General features: G+C 35.9%; 1 protein-coding gene across 1 annotated transcript in view; it reads left to right on the forward strand.

The window, feature by feature from the left end:
* The window catches only part of DOCK7 (dedicator of cytokinesis 7), a 201,827-nt gene that overhangs the window by 165,498 nt on the left and 12,455 nt on the right, over window positions 1–23,874 (forward strand). Inside the window, exons 38-47 of the mRNA XM_040627213.1 lie at window positions 4,330–4,488; window positions 5,292–5,392; window positions 6,887–7,079; window positions 8,474–8,617; window positions 11,163–11,294; window positions 12,808–12,822; window positions 20,031–20,156; window positions 21,689–21,778; window positions 21,895–22,131; window positions 22,458–22,601. Coding sequence (XP_040483147.1) covers window positions 4,330–4,488; window positions 5,292–5,392; window positions 6,887–7,079; window positions 8,474–8,617; window positions 11,163–11,294; window positions 12,808–12,822; window positions 20,031–20,156; window positions 21,689–21,778; window positions 21,895–22,131; window positions 22,458–22,601 — 1,341 coding nt within the window. The remainder of the gene's footprint in view (window positions 1–4,329; window positions 4,489–5,291; window positions 5,393–6,886; window positions 7,080–8,473; window positions 8,618–11,162; window positions 11,295–12,807; window positions 12,823–20,030; window positions 20,157–21,688; window positions 21,779–21,894; window positions 22,132–22,457; window positions 22,602–23,874) is intronic.

Genomic DNA, 23,874 nt, shown 5'->3' on the forward strand with positions numbered 1-23,874 from the left:
ATGAAAATACTAATAAAGAAAATTAAAGATCTAACTGTTTTTGGCTTGATATTTTATGATTATGGACCAGTCTGAAGAACTCCATGTTTTCATTAGAGTGTTTTTTTGATAATCTTTTCACGTGTAGTATTTTTTCTGACTTTGAGTCAAATGTATAATTAATTTATTTTTACTTACATAAGTATTTAAGGCCTAGGATCCTCCTTTGAGCACTGTTTTTAGCATCTCATTGGTTCTGATATATAGTGTTTTCAGTATTCTTGTTTTGTAGATATTTTGTAGTTTCAGTTCGTATTTTTAATCCAAAGAGTTGACAGTCCTTTTTGTTTTAAAGTTTGGATGTTAATTTTTAGTTTTATTTCAATGTGATTATACAGTGTTAGATGCTGTGTCTCCTTTTTTGTACTGTGGGTGTGTAATGTTACACAAGCACTTAAAAAGAAAGTGTTCTTTATTTCAGAGTACTGAGTTAAATATACCTTATTAATTACACTATTTTTCTATGTCCTTGTTGTTTTGGTCCACTTGATGGACTGAAGGAGGTGATTTAAAGCCTACGTATCATTTATTTCTCCTCTACCTATTATTTGGTAAATTGATATTCATAACTATTATATCTTTTGTTACTTTTTTTTTTTTTTTTGCTCTAATCATCTCTTATTTGGCTAAATATTGTCCTGTAGTTGTTTATGCAAGACAGTTCTTGGAAATAATATTTCCCAAGTTCTTGATTGTTCAGTGTTTTTTGTACTTAAAGGACAGCAAAGATAGTTATGAAGTTTTTTGCCTCAGACTTTGAATGGAAAAAAAAGGGGGGGAGGTGAGAAAGATCAGTAAAGCATACCAGATAAAGAACACTTAATAGAAAAAAGAAAAAGAGATACTTGAATACTATTTTCTTCTGGCTTTAAATATTGTTATAGAGACATCTTCAGTTAGCCTGATATCTTCTTCCCTTTTAAATAACTTTTCCCCTTCTAGTTGCTCAAGGGATTCTCTTTAAATTTAAAATTAAATACCTTTTCTAGAATGTGTCTTGCTTGGTATTGACCAATTTTTGTTAATTTTCTCAGGCACATGATATCTACTTTCAGTTTATTTCAGAAAGTTTTCTTGAATATAAAATTGAATATTTTCTTCCAGGGGTTTGGGGTTTTTCTGCTAGCTACCAATTATACATATGTTGGATCTGTTTTGCTTTACTTTTTGCCTATTGTTTTCTCTTTTCCTTTTTAATATTTAAAATGTCCATTTATTGTGGTTCTTTTTCTCAGAATTTCTCTGTCCTGTATACCTTATGTGGTCTCCATGACATCCTTTCTTTCTTTTACCAATTTTATCTTTGTTTTCTATTTCTTTTTAAGTAGTATCAGCTCACATGTAAGCTCCTATTTTATGACCTCTCTTTCTGACTTGTGTTCTTTCCATGAGTTTATTTCTGCCTTGTTTTCCTTTCTAAAGCTCATACATTTTTTATAATTTAAGGCAAAATATTTCATTAGAATGTTCATCTGTTTCATGATAACATTTTTCTATAAAGTGTTTTTCTTCTGGTTAGTTTCACTAATCTTCCCTTTTTTATTACTCATGTAGAAGGAGTTGGATTGTCTTGGCCCAGGTATTTGTAGGAAGTTCCTTCAGGAATGTGTTTCTCATGGGATTTTAGTATTGTAAACACATCTTGCCTAACTTCCTGAAGTTTCTGGTCAATCCATTTCTATCCAGTCTTTCCAGATTTTTAGCTCATTTTGTTTTCAAGACAAATAGGTTTATGACTTCAAAGTGAGTCTCTTATTTAAAAGAAATATTTTTTCCGCATTATTTCTGAAATCTGTGCCTAGCATACCTCACTATTTACTTTCTTCTCCTTCTTTTGAAACTACATCCTATCTTAGCCTGTCTTCGCAACCCTTCTGCATTTTTTAATGTATGGATTATATCACACTCCTCATTTGCTGAAAATAAAGTTTGTGGATTTTTTCCGATTTTTCATTTTTGTATAAAATCCAGGAGAAGTAGGAAATTGCTATTTCACACTGTCCCTTTTTTAACTGGACACCAACTCCTTGTTTCTTAATCAAGAACAGAAGAATCCAATTACTTTATTGATCTTGTTTAGCTTTTGAAATAAAGTCCCTAAAATTTGACCACACTTGGAGTCTTCCTGATACATCTTCTGTTGTTTTAGGAAAGCTTTTTATAATAGCATAAGAATAGGCAATTTGACCTCTTAGTGTCAGGTAGTACCTCTAATAAGGAATAGGTAATTTAAAACTGGCAGTGATTTACATAGTTTATGTATTCGACAGATATTAGAACAAAGTATTGAATTGTGTTCTAGGTATTGTAGTAGGTATGGGGTACACATAGATAAAAGGACAGTCCTTTTTTTTTTTTTTTTAAAGTAACTTAACATCTAGTGGGAGAAGAAATGAACAGTGCTCATCTATGAACAGCTGATGTTCATCCTAGTAGTAGCAAGAAGTACCCTTTCTGTGGTGAGGAACTATAAATTCATATTAAGTTAAACACTTAAAACAATAACTGGCACTGAGCAAATGCTGAGTGTTTGCTGTTGTTTGTATAATGAGGGATAAGCACAGGGCACTATGTAAGCACAGAGAAAAATGATTTATGCTCCCAGACATGGGTTTTCAGAAAGAGGAGATGCTTGAACTAAGGACGAAGAATTGCCCGTTCAGAATGATAAATAGGTGGATAGCACTCTGTAGGTGAAGAAAATGGCACATGCATAATTAAAAAGGCATGGAGACAAGAGAAGGAAACAGGCAAACAGAGAAAGATACTCTTTTAGCACTTCGTGATGGTTCTGGCTGGAGAGAGAATAGGAAGAGAGAAAGTTGTAACTGAGAAGGCCTGGACTAAGCTATCCTAGGACAGATACTTGTTTTAGTTCTGTCCTTTCAATTCCCACTATATAGTTTGATATATTTACTGAGTCAAATACTTGAATTTCATCTTCAAGACTGTGGTCAGCCACTGGAATATTTTAAGGAGAGGAGTGACGTGTTCAGACTTGCAAAATTTACACAAATATCCCTGATACTATGTGGGAAAGAAACTTGGGTTATGAGAAAAAAGGCCATTAGATCAATTAAGAAGTTAATACAGTAATCCAAGTAAGATGTGGTAAGGGTGTAAACTGTAACAGTCACCTTGGGAATGGGGAAAGACCAGACTGGAACAGATTGGGGGTGGTGTGGACTGGATCTATGGTATTGGCTAAGGAGAGGGGAGAGTGACAGAGAGATGACTCCTAGATTTTTTTTTTTTTTTGTCCTGAATAACCACAAGAATAGTAGTATCATTTGTTTAATCAATAGGAAAAGAAGGTATATTAGAAATGTTAAAATTGGAGTGCCTGTGAGATCCAGATGGAGCCATCTAGTAAAATACGATGGCCTGGCTCTCTGGAGAGAAATACGAGCTGAAAACCTAGACATATTCTATCTGTACTAACTGACGGCAAAGAAATGGATGAGGCTGTTCAGAATGACAAGTTAAGAGGTTTCTTGACAGAATCTTTGGGAACACTGGTATTTAAGAAGGGCAACCAAAAAGGAGGGGATATGTTTAGGAATATCAGGATAAAATGGTACCACTGAAGGTAAGGAGGGAAATTTTCAAGGAAAAAAGTAATCAATACATTTAAATATACAGAAATGTCAGGTAGAATATTGATCAGAAAGTATCTTGGATTTGGCATTTACTAGGTTTTCCCTGATTAACCTCTTAAAAGTGGTTTCATAGTGGGAAATGGTGGGACAGAAGTGAATTTACACTGAAAAAGGAAGAATGTAAACTACTTTTAAGCATCACTCCAAAGATTCTGCTTTAAGTTACTTGATGCATGATGTGTGATAAATTACTTTCATCATCATGGTCATGGACCTAATGAAATGGGCTGGAGTTTAAAGACGACATCTACCACTTGAGAATTTCGTGATATTGGTCAAGCTCTGTAACCTCACGTGTAAACATGGTGTTATTATTAATAATGTATACCTCAAAGCAGATTAATGTAAAGTCCTAGGCACAACTTCTAATTCAATTCTAATACATGGCTTTTTTTTTTTTACTCTGTTTTGTAGCATATTATTCTTAGCAAAATTCTTAATGTTAGCTCTTATTATAAGGTTTTTAAATAATTTGATTTTAATATGCATATTTCATTACTTTTTAAAAAATGTCTTGATTGGAATGTTTTGGTTTTTTTTTTTAACCTTTTCATTTAGCAACTACAAAAAGTAGACTTTTTTCTTTTAAGTTTTTCTATATTAAATGCTGACCTGACAATTTCTCTTACAGAACTTTGCTAGGGTTAAAATGCAGGTGACCATGTCACTGTCATCCTTGGTGGGCACATCTCAAAATTTTAATGAGGAATTCTTAAGACGTTCTCTAAAGACTATATTGACATATGCTGAAGAAGATCTGGAATTGAGGGAAACAACATTTCCTGATCAGGTCAGAAATGTGACTTTCTAGATCATTAATTGAAATAGGATTATAAATAGGTACTTTCCAAAAAAAAAAAATTTTTTTTTAAGATTTTATTTATTTGACCAGCCAGCGAGAGAGAGAAACACAAGCAGGGGGAGCGGGAGAGGGAGAAGCAGGCTCCCAGCAGAGCAGGGAGCCCGATGTGGGGCTCGATCCCGGGGGCTCGACCCCTTACTGGGGAACCTATATTTTTCTTTCAATCCATAGATCATATGCCATAGATGGGTGAATCATTTTGTTTCAGTAAGCCATGCTTCCTTTTTGGAATTTAATATCTTTGGTATGTAATTCTGTGAATTTGTAACAAATAGAACAAATAGTAGACCTAGGCAGTATAAACAAATAAGTTTTATGATGAAATATTATTCCCACTTATTAATGAAACAGTAAGTAATTCGCCTTAAAAAGTGAAGTCTTTACAAACTACCTTTGGGAGAATCAGAAACAGAGAAACATAGGAGAGAATTTCCTTTTGTATTCTCTTCTTATATGCTCTACATCCCTGTATTTTATTTCTACTTCGAGTTCTATTTGTTTCCAGGTGAGAGAACTGAAAAAAAAAAAAAACCAGCCTGCTGAAGAATTAGTATAAAATTTACTACCCTTCACTCACCATACCCCAGCATACCCATATCCTTTAAAACTATATCACTATCATTTTGTTTTGCAATCTTCAGATGCTTATCTGAAATATCTTCCAAACTAATTTAGTGATTGTGAATGAATGATAATTAAAGAATTTTTTTAAATAAAATTCTCTGCTGCAGGTTCAAGATTTGGTTTTCAATCTCCATATGATCCTTTCTGATACCGTTAAAATGAAGGAACACCAGGAGGATCCGGAAATGTTGATTGATCTAATGTACAGGTATCATCTGCTTGATTCGTTTATACCTTGTCTAACAGGTTTAAATTGGTAAAAGTTAAAAATAGAACTACCCTATGATCCAGCAATGGCACAGCTAGGTATTTACCCAAAGGATACAAAAATACCAATTCAGAGGGGTGCATGCAGCCCAGTGTTTATAGCAGCATGATCTACAATAGCCAGGTCATGGAAGCAGCCCAGATGTCCATCAACTGATGAATGGATAAAGAAGATGTGGTGTATGTGTATGTAATGGAATATCATTCAGCCATCAAAAAGAATGAAATCTTGCCATTTGCAACAACGTGGAGGGAGCTAGAGGGTATAATGCTGAGTGAAATAAGCCAGTCAGAGAAAGATAAATACCATATGATTTCACTCATATGTGGAATTTAAGAAACAAAACAAACAGGCAAAGGGGAAAAAGAGGAAGAGAGACAAACCAAGAAACAGACCCTTAACTATAGAGAACTGATGGTTACCAGAGAGGAGGGGGGCAGGGGAATAGGTTAAATAGGTGATGGGGATTAAGAGAGTGCATTTGTCGTGATGAGCACCAGGTGTCGTATGGAAGTGTTGAGTCACTAAATTGTACGCTTCAATCTAATATTACACTGTATGTTAGCCAACTGGAATTTAAATAAAAGCTTAAAAAAAATAAGTTGGTAAAACATACAGAAAACATTAGATAAAAAAATAAACATACCAGAATTACGTCATTTTCTATGGTAGATTAAAAAGTCAAAATGCACTTTTTCCACACTGCTTTTTAGAAATAATCATAACACATATTTACACCTTAGTATCCCGTCGCCTAGACTTCATGTAGAGGCCTAAGACCCATATTTTAAAAGTAGAAGTCAGTCCTTTAGGAAGAAAATACAGCATATTGTTTTACCATAGGAAACAATGTTTCCTCATTTTACCTGTTTCCTGTTTTCCTAATGTTTCCTGTTTACCAAGGAAACTTAATGTTTCCTGATTTTAAATATGGCTGTGCCTATAATGTAATATTTCTAAGAGCACGTTTTGAGAAATTTGTAATTCCTATTACATCTTGAAAGATGCAGGTGAAACTTGAGACTTTTTCTTTGCCCTGTGACCCTCTCTTTTTATAGTTTTGGAGTTCTTTAAAGACACAAAACAAGTATTTCTTTAAAATATATATGATGCAATGAGACTAATAAATCTTTTTTTCTTGACTATAAAACTTCTTTATATTCCCATAACAAACACATAAATTCCCATAGTTTTCCCTTACTGATGGCATTTTTTTTTTTAGTCCCCCTACAAAAAAACTATCAACCATTCCATTGGCCCAACAGTTTACTTCTTTAAGCGTATTCAAAGACATTTTCATACCATTCAAACACTTGTCTTAATAGGTTGTATTCAATAACAGTAACCTCTCTAGGTAAATACTGAATGAGCAGTCCAATCTCCTTCCAGCTTGGGAAGCAAATGCTCATTGAAAAGAATTTCTTTTCCAATTAGAATTGCCAAGGGCTACCAGACCTCTCCAGATCTGCGACTGACCTGGTTGCAGAACATGGCGGGCAAACACTCGGAACGCAGCAACCATGCCGAAGCCGCCCAGTGCCTGGTCCACTCAGCAGCACTTGTCGCTGAATATTTGAGCATGCTGGAGGACCGCAAATATCTTCCTGTAGGATGTGTGACATTTCAGGTAGGAATCTGCCAGGTTTACGTTACATCAAGGTATGTCCTTTTTAGTTTCCCTTTTCTCACTGGTGTTAAGATTCACTCAGCTTGTAAGGAAAGCATAAACACTAAAGCTAATGCTCCACGAGATAAGTTAACATTTCACTATCAGTGTCTTGACTACATTGGTAAAGAGTACTTGCTGATCCCCCCCCCCCCATTTTTCTTTTTACCCCAAATACCAGTGCTCAGCATAGTTCTTCTCTTTGCCTATACTGCTGGGGACTTCATAGCATCTATGAAATACATGTGAAATACGGAGAACCGTAATACAGTAGAAACTCTGAATCGGCTTTTACTTAAAACATCAGATAACCCAGCATTCTCCATTCTCTGTATAAAATAGGCTGATAACCATGGCTCAGATGTGATAGTTTACTCCCTCGTAGGAATCCATACCTCTCACCCACTAGTCGATTTCTTTGCTTGCCAGGAGTTAGTTATGCTTTGCTTTTCTTCAAAACCTGTTAATGCCAGATTTGGGAAATTACAAAACTTAATTAAATGTTAAACGTTATGTCCTCTGGTGAAATCTGAATGCGGAAAGAGAGCCAGTCATTTTTTCTTTGAAAGCTAAGTTAAATGTTTTGCGAAGACTTGATAAAGGTGAGTCTCCAAAACAATTGCTTTTGAATTAATTTTGGACCAACTACAAAAGATTAGGGGGGAAAGCTCCTAGAAATCTAGGATTATTGGATAGGCTTTTAAGTTCAGGTTTTTCCTCTAAAGAAACAGAACTGGAAATCTTAAATGAAGGTTGTATAACGGGTATTTACTCAAGAGAGATTCGATGAAAAACTGATTAGGAGACCTGTACCCAAAGAATAGGCCTTAGACCTACTTCAAAAAAATGTCAAACGAGTGTATATTTGCTGTGAGTGTTTAGGTTAAAGTATTTCAGGTAGTATATGTTATTTCTTCTTTAGAAATAATGGATAATCCCAATCACATTGGCTTTTATTATACCTGAGTTTGTTCATTAACTCAATGTATGTTAGGCAAGCCAAGCCATAGCCCACCTTAATTTTCCCTGTGGGGAGCTTTGATAAGATCATTTAAGTTAAAAATACTGTTTAAAGTCTTCTGAGATGTCCTTTATCGTATCACTGTTTTCCTTAGCCCATAATTTTTCTTAATTTTTAATTAATGGAAAAGTTACTATAGTGTTACCATTTATTGTCCTCCTCAGCATACAGAAAGATTTTGGAGATTTGTGTTTTATCTTTGAGTTGACTGCCCCCCACCTTTTTTTTCACCCAAGCTGGTATTAATATTTCATCTTCAGTTACTTCCTCATAAACATCTTTCATGCTAAGAAATTAATTCCATTTCAAAAGCCGTTTCAATTTTCTTCCCCAGAATATTTCATCTAATGTTTTAGAAGAATCTGCAGTCTCAGATGATGTGGTATCTCCAGATGAAGAAGGTATCTGCTCTGGAAAGTACTTTACTGAGTCAGGACTCGTGGGATTACTGGAACAAGCAGCTGCTTCTTTCTCTATGGTAGATGACTCCTGTTCGTTCTCTTTCCTCAGATACGTACCTCTGAATTATTCGTGATATGTATATTCTCTCTGCCTGGGCCCCTGCTTTTCCTTTATGATAGTTTTCTCCAAGCACCTTAAAAACTGTCTAGGAACAAATTTTCTCTGTAGATTCATCACTGCTTAACTCCTTTTTGTCTTAATAATCTGTCATTTCCTCCAGTATTTTTCATTTGCTTATTTATGAACCATCACTTAATCTATCACGATTTTTTTGGTTTATAAAACTTTTACCACCATTTTCTAAAACCTTAAAATTGGAAAACAGACCAAAACAGAAAACCTAGACTAATGTGGCTCTAGCTATAGAGCTGGTCTATTGGATGAAAGGGAGAATCTTCCTTTGAGTGCTTTGGACATTACCCTGGTGCTCAGGAAAATTATGGCCCCTCATCTCATTGGTTGCACAGTGAGCCCTATTAGGAAGGTGTTAGAGACCTGGAGCTTACTTACCAGGAGCTTTATGAACTATGTCCTCGATCCCTTCCCTGACCTGTACCATGTTATAACCCCAGTCCTTGTCCCTCCCTATCTGTATGTGAAGAATTGAAGCAGTCTTACTGATCCAAGATGGGATGATTATTGGAGAAGGGAAAGATAGCTAGCCCTGCTTACTTTCTTAAACTATGGTAATAGGGACATCTCCTTTCTCTGACATTTCTGTTTGGTATTTAGTGTCCCAGCGCCAAGGTTTCAGAAACTGTGAAGTGCTTGTTAGGGTAAGGGGGAAGCTTAACATAATGTGCAGTGTTGCACTTCTCCACCATTACACTGCTGTAGGGAGTTGGATATTCCCCTGGCCTTAACGCTACCTTGCAGTGGGTTGGTTAAGGGCATCTGTTTAGAAGGCATACAGCCAGAATTCATATCCTGGCTCTGCTGCCCTAGTAGTTCAGTCACTTCAGTCACAAATTACTCAACCTGTCAGTGCTTCACTTTTCTTGTCCATTAAATGCACCTAGTAATAGTAGGAATTGCATAGGAATGCTGTTAAGAGTAAATGAGTTAATGTATGTAAAATGCTTATCACAGTGCCTGGCTCCAAGTAAGTATTAGTGTTTGCCATTACCATCCTCTTCATCATTATTCCCACTTAGAACCAGCTTATTTAAATATAATTATTGTGAGACTCTAAGAATGTTTGGTGATTGACCATTTTAAAATTTCCTGTCTGAGGACCTCAACTGTCCTGATAGCTCCCCTGGATCCCTGCTCCTTGAGTTTCATTTTAAGTGGTCTGAGCTAGCAGTGGGGAAGTGTTTTTTTGCTATTAATGGAATGTTTTAATAAATATACACTCTGTGTGTATATGTAATTTTAATAATTCACAGTAATACAGTGGCCTGTATTAGGGAAGTTCTTTTGTAATAGCGTATAATTATGAAATTCACTGTTTTTCAACTAATCTATTTAATCCTTTTTTTCTAATTTTTTAGAAGTTTTTATTTATTAGAAAGAGTGAGAAAGAGAGAGAGATCCCGAACAGTGTGAGGGGCAGAGGGAAAAGCAGGCTGTCTGCTGATGTGGGCTTCAATCCTGGGACCCTGGGATCATGACCTGAGCCAAAGGCTGGCGCTTAACTCACTGAGCCACCCAGGCGCCCCCTCATCTGTCTAATCTTAATTACAATAATTACTGGGGCATTTTAGTTACACTATATCTGTTTCACTGTTATAGTTAGATGATTGCTTAAACTCCTGTGAACTTTTATTAGAAAATTTAAGAACTATATTTATTTCCTTGGGAAAATATGTTTGCTGATTTGTGAGGTAATAGGAACTCAGCGGCTTTTGGAAAACATCTCTTTCTTTCTTCACGACAGCCACCAACCTGTTATTAAAGACAAGAAAACGGAATAACAGTACAAACACATGTTGTCCCTCACTCTGATTATAAGCAGAGCAACCCTTGGCCAGCTACTGGCCCCTAGGGGAATAAAGTCTGGTAGCTCAGAACCTTCTTTAATTTGGTGAAAGATCACTGATTTTTTTCCCCACAGGATATTTTCAATAAGATTTCCTGTGCCAATTTAATATTTTAGAAATGCAAATAATTTTAGTTTGCCAGGATGCCACAGGTTATCTGATATCTGTGACCGATGTAGTAATTGGATTTCTTTTATTCCCCTCCTCAGAATTAATTTCTGCCACAGTTTATATGTGTATGGAAGTACTCACACATACACACTAGTGAAGTAGTTACTGCGTAGACAGCGGAATGTCCAGTCTAAATTTTGTAGAAATTTAAATATGCATATATGTATTGTGTGTATGTTAAATATACTCACACGTACATATCCATCCATCTAGAGGAGATATGCGTTGTGCAAAATTCTTTTATTAAGGCTTAATAAAATTAAAAATTCGTAGTGTTTGTTTTTATGTCCTACTGGGAAAGCTTCAGTGGTATTGCCTTAGTGGAAATTATGTGAATTTATAAATTGTAATTCTTTACTTTCATACTGATGTAAGAGAAAACAACATCTTATAACATTATTCTTATAGGCTGGCATGTATGAAGCGGTAAATGAGGTTTACAAAGTACTTATTCCTATTCACGAAGCTAATCGGGATGCGAAGAAACTCTCCACAATTCATGGTAAACTTCAAGAAGCGTTCAGCAAAATTGTCCATCAGGTAATGATTGCAATTTCTAGCATCAGTGTAAATGGAGAAAACTGTCTGAAACCATTAGTGTTGCTTTGTACCGATGTCAAACTAGAGCCGATGAAATGACCATTTTAATCAGATTGCAGATGAATGATGTCAAAATGATGGTTCATGGCCAGAGCAAGATTCATTAACGACAAATGAATTTACCTAAAGTAGATCATGGTCATCATAAACTTTCTACATAGTTTTTTCCTTCACTTTTTAAAAATGATCAGTAGTTGGCAAATTTTTAAAATTGTGAGTTCTTTCCTGTTTCACAGTGTGGGTTAAAATTGTGAATCTGATTTTAAGTTGATTTCTTTTGCTGCCAAAAAAGTTTTTTTATTTAAGTTAGTTTTTTATTAAATGATATGGAAGTTTAATGAACTAATATTGTTAATGTTTTCAACTCAGCTTCAACCGTTTTTCCTAGATGTTCCATTCAATCATCCTTTAATATATTTTTAGTATGAAAATAATATTTAGTGAAAACAATGAATAAAACTGTTGTCTTGAATGATTATTCAATTATAACAGTATGATTTTAGTACTTGTTTATAGTTCATGGAATCCACACATTATCACAAAAATTAAAATCAAAATAAGGATTGGTTTAAAAGTGAAGTAGACTACTAGCAATTGATTTCCCTGAAACTAAATTCTTGGCTTTCTTAAAATACTCTGAAATATCCTGTTGAGCCTCCTCCCTTCCCCACTTTTCCCTTCCCTTCCCAGGCTCCCTGTGCTGTTATCTGCTACTACCATCATCTAAGAAGGACGTGGAGTATTGATTATCCACTGTTGTATTCATTACTTGTCCTACTATACTGTCTGTCAGCTTGACCTCCTCTTTCTCGCTGTGGACTAAGCTGTTCTGGATGAATTGATATAATCTGAAAAACTTTAATAGTCTTAAAACAGGGAGGCTGTACTATTAAGCCAATATTGTTCTCTACTAAAACACTGAAGTTGCAAGAGATTTATTACAATTCATGATGGTAACAGGCAGGTCTTACTTTAATCAGTTGTACATACACTGTCAATGACATGTCAGGTCTAGAACACCTGGAGCTAGTAGTTTGCAATAAATTTTCCTCCATTTGTATTTTAGGCATTTGAGCAAAATTGAGATTTCTATTCCAGTTTACCCTGGGTAGTTCAGTGAAGCGCAGCTCCCTTTAGTTAGAGGTCTAATTCAGACACATTGACGGAACACAAAGCTGCCTCTTTTTCACCAAATTTATAATTTCCCTTACTAAAGTTTTTAAAAGGTGAAATTTTAACTACTTAGGTTTTGAACAAGCAATTTAGGAAATTACACAGATCTTAAGTGAAAGAATATGGTGTTTAAAATATCCTGGTGTCTTCTATTCGCGGAGAAGAATTTATGGTATATAGTGCCTTACACTGCTACAGTTCCTTTGGCCTTTTTTTGTTCTTTTAAAACAGTTTTTTTTTTTTTTTTATGACTTGCCCTTTTTTACTTTTTATTATACAGAGTACTGGCTGGGAGGTAGGTAATGTTTTAGTTAGTTAAAGACACTAATAGATTGATTTGACCGGATTTCTTATGCCAATGCTTTGCCCACATGTGCTAGCTGTGGGCATTCTGTTGCTATCTGCTATCAACTGAATTCATTAACCAAAGAAATTTTGTTAAAATACTGTCAGTTATTTTAAGCAATTTATTATTATGAGGTTGTAGGCAGTGCATGGAAATTCATGTTACACTAATGAGATTCTTTGGTAAATGAGCCACTTTGTCACCACTTTAGTTTGTTTTTATCCTTTGAAGCGTTTTCTTTCATCAACATTTACACACAGATTTCTTTTTTTAACCATATTGTTTCACCTCATTTTACAGAGGTCGATTTATGTGTTATTGCTCAGAGGTGTAAATAGAAAATACCGTATTTCATCTGATCAAAGACGCCATCAATTTTAAGACATACCATTATTTTATATGCCTTTAAGAAAGAAAAGGAAACGTATTAAATCACAACATCCTATCAGTTGAAAGATGAATGCTAACGACAGGGATATTAAAATGTGGGCCAAAAAACATGTGCGTCTTGGAATTGATGAAATAATGTGTTGATTTGATCTTGAGTCACTTCACCTTGAGTATGAGTACTACTGAGGGAAGAAATTCACTTTGTCATTTAAATTTTGTTGGTGAGCGGGATAAAGAGACTGGGAGAACATGAAATTTACTTTGACCTCCTCTACTGACAGTTTGGGAATTTGTGTTGAAGACTACATAGGCTTCTTTTTATGTAGGAGGTAGGCCTGTGAAAAGTAATGTATGAGTCCAATTTTACCTGAAAAAAGCCAAAAAGATTTGACTGCTATTGTTGTAAATCTTTCTGTAAAGAAAAGAGTTCTGGAAAATGTGCCCTAATTTATCTTGATGAGGTAAAGCCAGGGTATTAATAAATCAGGTTTATTTTAAGCGAGGTATATTTGTAAAGTTATCTGCTTTGCCTCTCACTTTGAGGTCACATTTCTCTGGTTTCACATTGTGGTCCTTATTTGGGGACCCAGAGAGAAAACCTTAGGAATAAATGTTACTATTGTGTTTCTTCCATTCCCGGATTAGTCCCTACCCTTTGCTTTTCCTCAGATGAAGCCAGGACTTGTGCATCTACCTTAATTCTTCAGATTCAATGTGTATGACCTTATTAATATCTAATATAGAATTCCTCATTTTTGTGGCTCAGCTAAGAGATACAGAAAGAGACTTGCCGTGGTTAATCTAGGAGCGGTAAAAGTTCCTTATAGATTTCGTCACATGAAATGAGCTGAAAGGTAGGCATGGAAGAAGGTATATTGAAACCTCTGAGCAGTTTATTACTAGTTGGCTTGATGCTAAATCGACCCCTGAAAGGTATAATTTTCACTGGTTATGACATTAATATCATTCTGTCATCATGTTTATTGCATGGTCAAAGTCGCACAGACTTTATTTTTCTGTTTATATTCTTGTCACTGCCTTTCACTGGACTTCTAGCTTTGTAGCTTCTAAAATTGTTGCACGTTTGTTTTTTGCTTTTCCCTTGTAAAACTTAAATGGATGCTTGCATTTTAAAAATGTGTTTGCCACCATGTGCTGCTTATTTGTTTTGAAATTTCCCTAATTAAAATGCTTTCTGTTTTCTCTTCTCTCTTGCCCCTGGTTGCTGACCCTACTCCCTACTTTTACTATTGTCTATTGTGGTAAGTTCCTATCTTGTGAATATTTTTCTTTTTGACTTTGGGAAAACTTCAGTAATTTTATTTTTTCTGAAAGCTGTGTTTCCTAGCTAATATCCTAGTATTCTCAAAGAACTCACTGGTTTAATACCCAGTAAGGGTAAATTATCTGTTGTATAGAAAGGCTCTTTGAATTGATAACTCACTATCTGACTTACAGGAAAAGCCCTTCTAGGCTTATATATTAGCAGTGTTTCATATTTCATTATGCTCTTTGATTTGGTACAAATTATTTGAGTTGGCAAAGCTTTTGAGGGGTGCGTGTATATGAATGTGTTGTATGCATGTGTGTAAAAGATCACTTTAAAACTTGACACTTAGCAGTTTGGTAAAGTATTTATCATGCAAAAGAACAAATCAGGAACCCGGCACAGATCATGGTGGCTGTTCCCTGCTCTGCCAGTTTCAGTACCTTAATGGCCGTTTAGCGTTCACCTTTATTTTTCTCTTTTCCCAAGCCCATTTCTTTTTCTGACAATAATAGGAAGTGAAGTTGTTTTAATCATTTCTTTCTTATGATTGCATTTTTACAGTATTTTTAGGAAAAGAGAAATACTGAATTTCTGTATGGAAATTTGTATACTGATTTCATATCTTGTGTGTATGTTTCATTTTTAAAAGAAGCATTTATCCATGTATCCAACTGTGATCAGTTTCAGAATAGATTAACACGTTTGGATTTTTCAGAATAACCAATCCCCAGACATCAGTAATAGTCATGTGACACTTTCTCCATTTTTTTTTCCCCCCTGAAAAGATTACGACATATTTCTTCAAAGGGCATATCACTCTGGTATTGGGTATATCTTATCATCTCCAGAAAGGCTAGAGAAGGTGGGCTTATTAGCTTTGTGAAGCTAAACTCTTCCTGTTGGACCACTAAAGAAAAGTGGGGTACCCTAACTTTTGAGATTGAAACATGCAAAAAGCTATTATCTTAACTGTTGTCATTGGGCTGGATGGACATGAATATGAGGCAGTATTTTGGTTTTTCTGTGCTCAGAAATACTGGCCGTAGTTCTGGTACAGTTGTTTCTGTTGAATTTTTTATGCTTTAATCCATGCTAAAGTGAAGGGAGATAAATTAACTCATCTAAGCAAGTAAAGGTAGAGCAGAATTACAAACAGTGATATAATGGAGGTGGGGAGGAGTCTCTGAAAGAAGGGAATGAAAAAAAAATTCCAAGAGCGTAGTCTTTACCTCAGGAATGTTAAGTCAGATATAAAGAAAGTTAAGGAAAACGTAATAGGTGGGAAGAATCTTCTTATCTCCAGGCGGAGATACTTTTTGGGTAGTTGGTGACTCCCTGATAATTGGTACAGACCCATGACTGCTGAACCGCTGATCGTGTTCTGCCCTTTATGCTACTTTTCAGAAAAAGACATGGGCAGCAAACATGTACAATGTCGATGATAACAGATTTGATTCCTTTTTCCTGGACTAGGACATGGAATGGTTGAAACTGAACTTCTGATAAGAAATGTAGCAGGATGTATCTTAGAAGAATGTATTTCATAGGTGAACCACCAACCTGGTTATCATATTAGAGTACAGAAGACAATGTTGTAATATAGAGAAAGACAAACCATAGGGTAGGAGGGACCCATTAATTCTCAAAAGACTTACTCAAGGAAATTCTCAGGGAAAACATCAGAAGTGGAAATGGTTCAGAGATCATACTTATATCCTAATGTTGGTATATCAGTATATAGGGTGTGGGAATTTCCATAGCTTAATTAAGAACTTGGACTTCAGGTGTCAAATATAGTGGTATTTAATTCTCAGCCCCACCACTGATTAACACTGTGACCTTGGACAAGTTACTTTTCCTCATCTATAAAATGAGGGCAAAAAAAAAAGGTACCTATCTCATAGTTGTGATAAGAATTAATAATGCGTGTAAAAGGGATAATATCTAGCACATAGTAGTTTAAAAATGTTGGAGATAATTATTTTTATTGTTGTTACTATAACATCATCATCATCATCATTATTATTGCTACTTGAAATCTTAACAGTTTGGCTAATGAAATCTAAGAGGTGTTATGTCCCCAAGTTGACATCTACTACTAACCAAACCCACAAAGGTGTTTGTGTTCCGTAAGAGAACTAGATGCAGTAGAAGAGGAGGGTGATTACCACTGTGTGAAATACTGGTGTGCCTGTCTGGAAGTCCATAACCTTGAAGGAAGTATAGCAAAAAACAGTTGGGTGAGGATAAAAGAAGTTTTAGTAGTGATGTCATTGTAGAAATACACAACTAGCCCCACAGAATGTTCTTGCTAAATACAGATGACAAAACTAGAAAAGATTTGAGATCCATTCATCATAAGACATTTCAGCCATGAGAGACGTCTGTGATGTGGTCACATTACCCACAGTGGAATCAGTAAATCGAACTGCTAAGGAAGAATAAATTGGAGTGTGGGAATCATAGGAAATTCACAAAATTCATGACCGTAAGGAAAGGTAATGCTAGAAAAAAAATAGAGGCTAGGTTCTAGGAAAGTAGAAAACAAGTGTCATTGTGGTCTAAAACTTTGAAGAGGAAAAAAGATGAAGTGATGCGTTTTTTTCCTGAGGAAGAAGCTATATGATTATGGGTTCATGAACATGATAGAGTCCATGGTTTTACACTAGACAGCTTTTTGTAAATCGAAAATTTACTCAAACTTTTAGCCTTCCTTCTGCTCCCTCCCCCATTCCAGTGCACACACATTCATTCTCAATTCCAGTAACTCCTTAGAGCTACCTCTCTGTCTGCTCCATTCTGCCTCCTGCACACTCCCCTTCAACTCTCCCGGCCCCCCTCCTGTTCTTCAAACGTACTGGATAGGCTCCTGTCCTGCGACCTGTGCACTGGCTCGCTCCTCTGCCTGCAGTGCTCTTCCCCAGAGATTCACATGAATAACTCTTCCACCTCCTCTACCTCTTTGCTCAGATGTCACCTTTTGGTGAGACCTACCCTGACCATGCTCTTTGTCTCTTTTGTTCAACTGATTTATCACAAAAGTCTGGAAGAGTTTGCTGACGTATATGGTAGGCACTCAATCAATATGTGAATGGATGAATGGTTTTCTCACATTCTGTTTCATGGCTTTGTATCTTCTTTTTTTCCTTTCTCTCTCTCTCTCTGCTGAAATGTTCTTTCCTTCCTTCCCACATACAGTTAGCCATTCTTCTGAGTTGTAGAACCCTGTGTGTCCACCTCTTCTGTGACCTGGGTCCAGCAGGATTAATCTTTCCTTTCTTGATACCACTTTTTATTATAACACATAACTCTTTGTATTGTAATTATTTGAGTATATCCTTTACTTTCTTGAGGAGCCAAATCTTTTCATTTTTATTTTCATATTACGGAGGATGAACAGTGTCTAACACATTATAAGCACTCAATAATTTTTTTCCTTAAACTGAATGTCAGTATGAGAAAGTAAATAAAAAGAGCTTTAAGTGCTTAGTAACTAGTGATAAGCTGCATTAATAAAATTCAAGTTCATATCGGAGGCAGTGAGCCCACTGATCCCTGAGCTGATCAGATCACATCAGCAGTATTGTGTTCTGTTTCTGGGATGCCACACTTTGAAAGGTGGCATTGAAAAACTAATAAAATGCAAACAAGATAGTAATTCCTATCATATAAAGATGATTGAGAACTGGAAAGTTCAGCTAAGGGATACAATTTCTAATCATGGTCTTCAAATATTTAAAAGGCCACACAATATTGACGATTGGAATAGTGTTTTATGTTGGACACCTCTGAGAGGAGTTTAGCCAGAATAACAAAATTTTAATATTTGTGGTTTCTAAAAGTAGAAATGTATATGTATATATGTGTATGACATTTTTGAAACATAACAATCACAAGGTATTTTCTCAAATGCCATTTTTATTTTCCATGCAGTGCCTTCATTCCTTGAGTATGTCACAATTTGCTGTTACATTGTTTCATTGGCTTATGAATGGTTTTAATCAGAATTTTGATTGAGTACCTTTTTTTCTAGGGAGATTTCATTTGCCACAGGAACTCAGTTTTTATACCTGTTAAATTTTGAAATAACTGAAAATTTGTTTTAGATTAGAAACCTCAAGTTTTGTTGTTGTTATTTTTTGTTTTGTTCTGTTTTTAGCTCCAAAGACATTTTTTTCTTCAAAACGTTATTTCTCCTGGTTAGAAATGTGAGGATATTTTTAGTCACTATAATTTTTTTTTTCGGTTTGAAACTAGTAAATTAACGATCGGAGTTTCCTGTTTTGCTTAATTATCTGTTTCATTTGTGACTTATTTTACATGTTCTTTAGCCTTTAGCCGTTGAGTAAGAACTCAATGTAGGAAGAGTAAGTGTAAGACAGATTAGGCTTAAAGAGAATTCAGAGGTTTTAAAATACTTACGTGTGGCTGTGTATATAGGCACTACCACAAAATCCTTTTGAAACATCTTAGATTCTTGTTGGTTTTTTTTTAAGATTTATTTATTTATTTGAGGTGGGGAGGGGCAGAGGGAGAGCAGGAATCTTAAGCAGGCCCAACACGGGGCTTAATTTAATGACGCGGAGATTGGGACCTGAGCCTAAACCAAGCGTCAGTCGCTTAACCAAAGGCCCCACCCAAGAGCCCCTTCTGAAGCATCTTTGTAAATAAATTGTAAGAATTGCATAGAAAGCTTCCCAGTATTTTATCTTCATTGAAGGAATTTGTTCTCAGAGGTGCTGTGGAAGAGTTCAGATGGTCTTCGTGTTCTGTGTACTTGAATGTGTGCTTAATGTATGCAGAGGGTGGTTTGGGGACTTGAAAACAACCAACTCATGTCAAATTTTTTTCTTTTTTATCTTTTGAACACTTTACCCTTTCTGTTCCACTTTTTGGTACTCTTCCACATAGAGTATTGCTTTGCCAGAGGGACACCCATTGTAAATGGTTTGCTTCAAGGCTTCTGGACGGTCTTGCCATGTACTGACTTTCTCCTCTGTGCCAGGTGCTATATACTTGGCTCCTAACTTTTATGATCTCATTTCTTTATATGTGTAAAGATATAAAAAGGCAAATGCTAACTAAAAATGTTAGTGTTTTTTTTAAACTTTATTTAGTATGTTATAATTTCAGAATAATTAAGACACAGTTCATGTTATACCAAGTATCTTTTCTTGAAATAAGGAAAATAAATTAATTTATCTCAACAGTATAGGGACTTAAAACCATAGACCAAACTCTGAAAAACGTAAACCATATGTGATTTAGTCACTTGATAAAAGTCCCCATTGCAGAATGTTATTTGTTAGAAATAATGAAAAAGAATATTTACTTCATTTTTACCTTCATTTGAGAAGCAATACAATTTTGAGATTTTGAATGAAATCTTTTTGCAATGTTTTGAGAATTTTATGCTGTAGCAATGTAAACGTAATGTGGAAAAACAAAAAAACTTTGTATTGAAGTTTCTTCGTTTTCCTACACCTAGGATGGTAAGCGGATGTTTGGCACCTATTTTCGTGTTGGTTTTTATGGCACCAAGTTCGGGGATTTGGATGAACAGGAATTTGTGTACAAGGAGCCTGCAATAACCAAACTTGCAGAGATCTCTCACAGATTGGAGGTGAATGCTGTGGTAGTTGATAAATGTCCTCTTTAATGTGTATTCTCTGTGATGAACAGACTTTCAGATCCAGATCAAATCATTTAATAAGCCAGATCCTGCCATATAGACTACTCCTTTAGAGAATAAGGATTTTTTTGATACCTACAGTAATCTTTCAAATCCTTCAAATCTCTTATGACAACAGTAAATTAACATTAACCTTTTTGGGGGGCTCTATTTTCACACATTTTATCTTATTTTAGAAACCCCTGTACCTTTCAGAATTACTGTGATTTGTGGAGAAAGTATAGTATTATCTACGTTTTGCAGAAGAAAAAAGCATAAGGAGTTAAATAGCAACTAATGGTGGAACTGGAACTCCAAGACATTTCTGACCCAAGTGCCTTATCTCTTTGGCCTGTTTCCCAGTGAGATTCCCTTAGAAATTAAAAGCTTGAAATCACACCCTGAAAACACTTCTTAGAACCCCTTCACCTTTAGAACTTCTTCATTTTCACCATGAATGACTAATTTTCATATTTTTGAGGTTTACCAATCTTTTCTGCTATAGTTACTCTTTCCAACCTCTCTTCATTCTTTTTACTCAAAATGCAGCCCATGGACCGGAAATACTGACATCATCTAGGAGATTGAAATACAGAATCTCAGACCCTACCCCAGATATTCTGAATTAAAATCTCCATTTTTAACAAGAGCCCCGGGTGACTTGTATTCACATAAGAGTTTGAGAAGCAGTGTTCTGGGCTTGTTTTAATTCTCAGCTCATATTAATTTCTTGAATATTATATTCTTCTGGTGACATCCCTGGCCTCTCCTTCCATAAATTGGCTTAAAGTGTGAGTTCTTATTTTTCAAGAGCTAATAAGTAAGTCTTGGGAAATATTGAGACAGTATTTTCCAAATTTACTCAATCATAAAAATTTTCTTTGAGAGAAGAATAGGGGTTCTTCTTTGAAGATTCGGTTGTAATTTTTCCCATCGAATAGCTCCATCTGTTGCCCGTGCTGCTGCTCTGTGTTACATGGAAAAAGTCACTACATTCTTGACTGGGTTGCCTTTTCAAAATCTAAACCAGTATAAAACTTTCAGCAGATCAGTGCTTTTATTTGAAAATTCTGGAATATTAAATCAGTCATAAAAATGAGTGTTGATTCACTGACCCATGTCTGCAAGAAATCAGGCCACATCAAACTCAAGAAAAGTAAGATCCTGTACATCAAAGATCCTGAGTTTCTTTTGTCACTTTCTGTTCCCTTTTTATTTTTCTTGAGGCCCTCTTATGGAATCCTGTACTTTTATTGGAAAAAAATGTTGTATTTTGTGTTAAACTGAGTAGATGGGAATAATATCAAATAAATAGGCTAATATAATTTTTGTGAACCTAAATAATTATATTGTAATTATTCAGGTGGTTGTACGTGAACCACCAAAGGCTTAATTTTGCTCAGAAGTCTCCTTCAGAGACCTTCTCTGCTCTCCACTAACTTCTCTGCTCTTCATGTAAAAGGTTTCTTTTTCTTTTATTATAGGGATTTTACGGAGAAAGATTTGGAGAGGATGTGGTTGAAGTGATCAAGGACTCTAATCCTGTAGACAAGTGTAAATTAGATCCTAACAAGGTATGGGGGGTGGGACCGCGGGCCGCGCAGGTGTGGCTCTGAGACCGCGATTTTGTGGGAGAAGGACTACGTGATGATTTAACAGGGAGAAAATGAAGGCCTTTTTGTTTCCCCAGGCGTATATCCAGATTACCTATGTGGAGCCATACTTTGACACATATGAAATGAAGGACAGAATCACTTATTTTGACAAAAACTATAATCTTCGCCGTTTCATGTACTGTACACCCTTCACTTTAGACGGCCGTGCCCACGGGGACCTTCACGAGCAGTTCAAACGGAAGACGATTCTGACGACTTCTCATGCCTTTCCTTATATTAAGACAAGGGTCAATGTCACTCACAAGGAGGAGGTAAGTCCACACGCGGGAATAGGGTGAGTGGAACGGACGCTGGAGCCGTGGGAGAACGGTGCGGAGGTAGCATATGTGCCGCCCCGCGCATGGCGGCGTACGAGCGCTTTACCCGGTTCTGAGCCATTAACTTCGGCCGCTTTTCTAAATCCCTCGTTTACCCGCAGCTTGTGCTTTAAAAGGCTGGCATTCCCCCCCCTCCCCATTTAGGGATCCAAAGTTTGGAATTCTGTAATTAGAAAACAGTTTATTAAAATGATTATATATAAAGCTCATTAAATAGTTCTCAATCAGTGCACTGACCTAATAGATGTTATTTCACCCAGATCATCTTAACTCCAATTGAAGTTGCTATTGAAGACATGCAGAAAAAGACCCAGGAGCTGGCATTTGCAACACACCAGGATCCAGCAGACCCCAAAATGCTTCAGATGGTACTCCAGGGCTCTGTAGGCACAACAGTGAATCAGGTGAGTGCTTTTTGCTGGTACTCTGTGATTTCAGTCATAAGTAGTAGAATTGGGAATGATTTCAAGATTATGTTTCACAAAGGCCACGAGTGTCAGATCCAGTGGAAAAAGATAGGTGTTAGGAGTGGTTTGCAAAAGACACGAAATATAAATGAAGATAGACTGAAAACAATTTTTTAGTATAATTGCAGTTATTAAGGTTTTCATGTCTTCCCTCTGTACTCCCTGTATTTTTCTACCTATCTGTTCTTAAACCTTCTATTAAGAGGGAACTGATTCACTTAAAATGGCCTTTCCTTTAAAACCTCGTGCTGAAAGAACGTGATCTAGAAAGGTCTCATTTTCAGAGCTCCGTTTGTACATGTGAATGCCTCCTTCCTTAGACACCCCCTGATGTCATCTTCTCCAGGTCTCCTTCACGTGAGTCGTGAGGAGGAAATAAGTAATGTGGGATCACTTTGAAAATTTCAACAATATATGTACATAAGATAATAAGATACCGTTGTTGCTTTGTCATATGCAGATTAGAAGCCATCCCATTATCTCCTTGTAATGGGCTCATTTCAGAGTCTCTTGCTGATGATTAGGGAATATTCCAGGGTAAGGGAAAATCCAGAAAGGTTTCAAGTAAGAATTTATATTGTATATCTTACCTGTATTTTAGGTTAAAGGAACAAAGCCAAAAAGTGCCCTACCAAAGCAGAAATAAATATTTTAATACCTTTACCCCTAAAAACATACATGATTTGGGGGTTTTACTTCCAAGTGATATAACACTCACAAGGGATCATCTTTAATTTGCAGTGTTAGAACACATTTGGAATACTGAGGGAAGCTATTTTAGCAGAATCAAGTATCTAATGACCAGTGGCTTGGCAACTGATTGCATCTAGGGTAAATTAAGGACTGTAAAAAGTACAAGGCAAAATGCATTGATGAATATAATAGTCCTTGAATTCCTACTCTTTTTCATTGAAAAATACTCATCAATTTAATTACACTACCTAAGCACATAGATTTGGCATTAGAAGTTAAGAATATATGGCCAGAATCTGTGAGTAGGTTTTTTGTATTTTGGTTTTTGTTTTTAAAGATGTATTTATTATTTTACAGAGAGAGACAGTACACTCAAGGGTGGGGAGAGGGAGAGGGAGAGAGAGAGAGAATCTCAAGCAGACTTCCTGCTGAGCTCACAGCCCGACACAGGGTTCGATCTCATGACCCCTGAGATGATGACCTGAACCAAAATCAAGAGTCTGACACTTAACCGACT

This window comes from Ursus maritimus, unplaced genomic scaffold (assembly GCF_017311325.1).
Source record: "Ursus maritimus isolate PB19 unplaced genomic scaffold, ASM1731132v1 scaffold_12, whole genome shotgun sequence".
NCBI classification, from domain to species: Eukaryota; Metazoa; Chordata; class Mammalia; order Carnivora; family Ursidae; genus Ursus; species Ursus maritimus.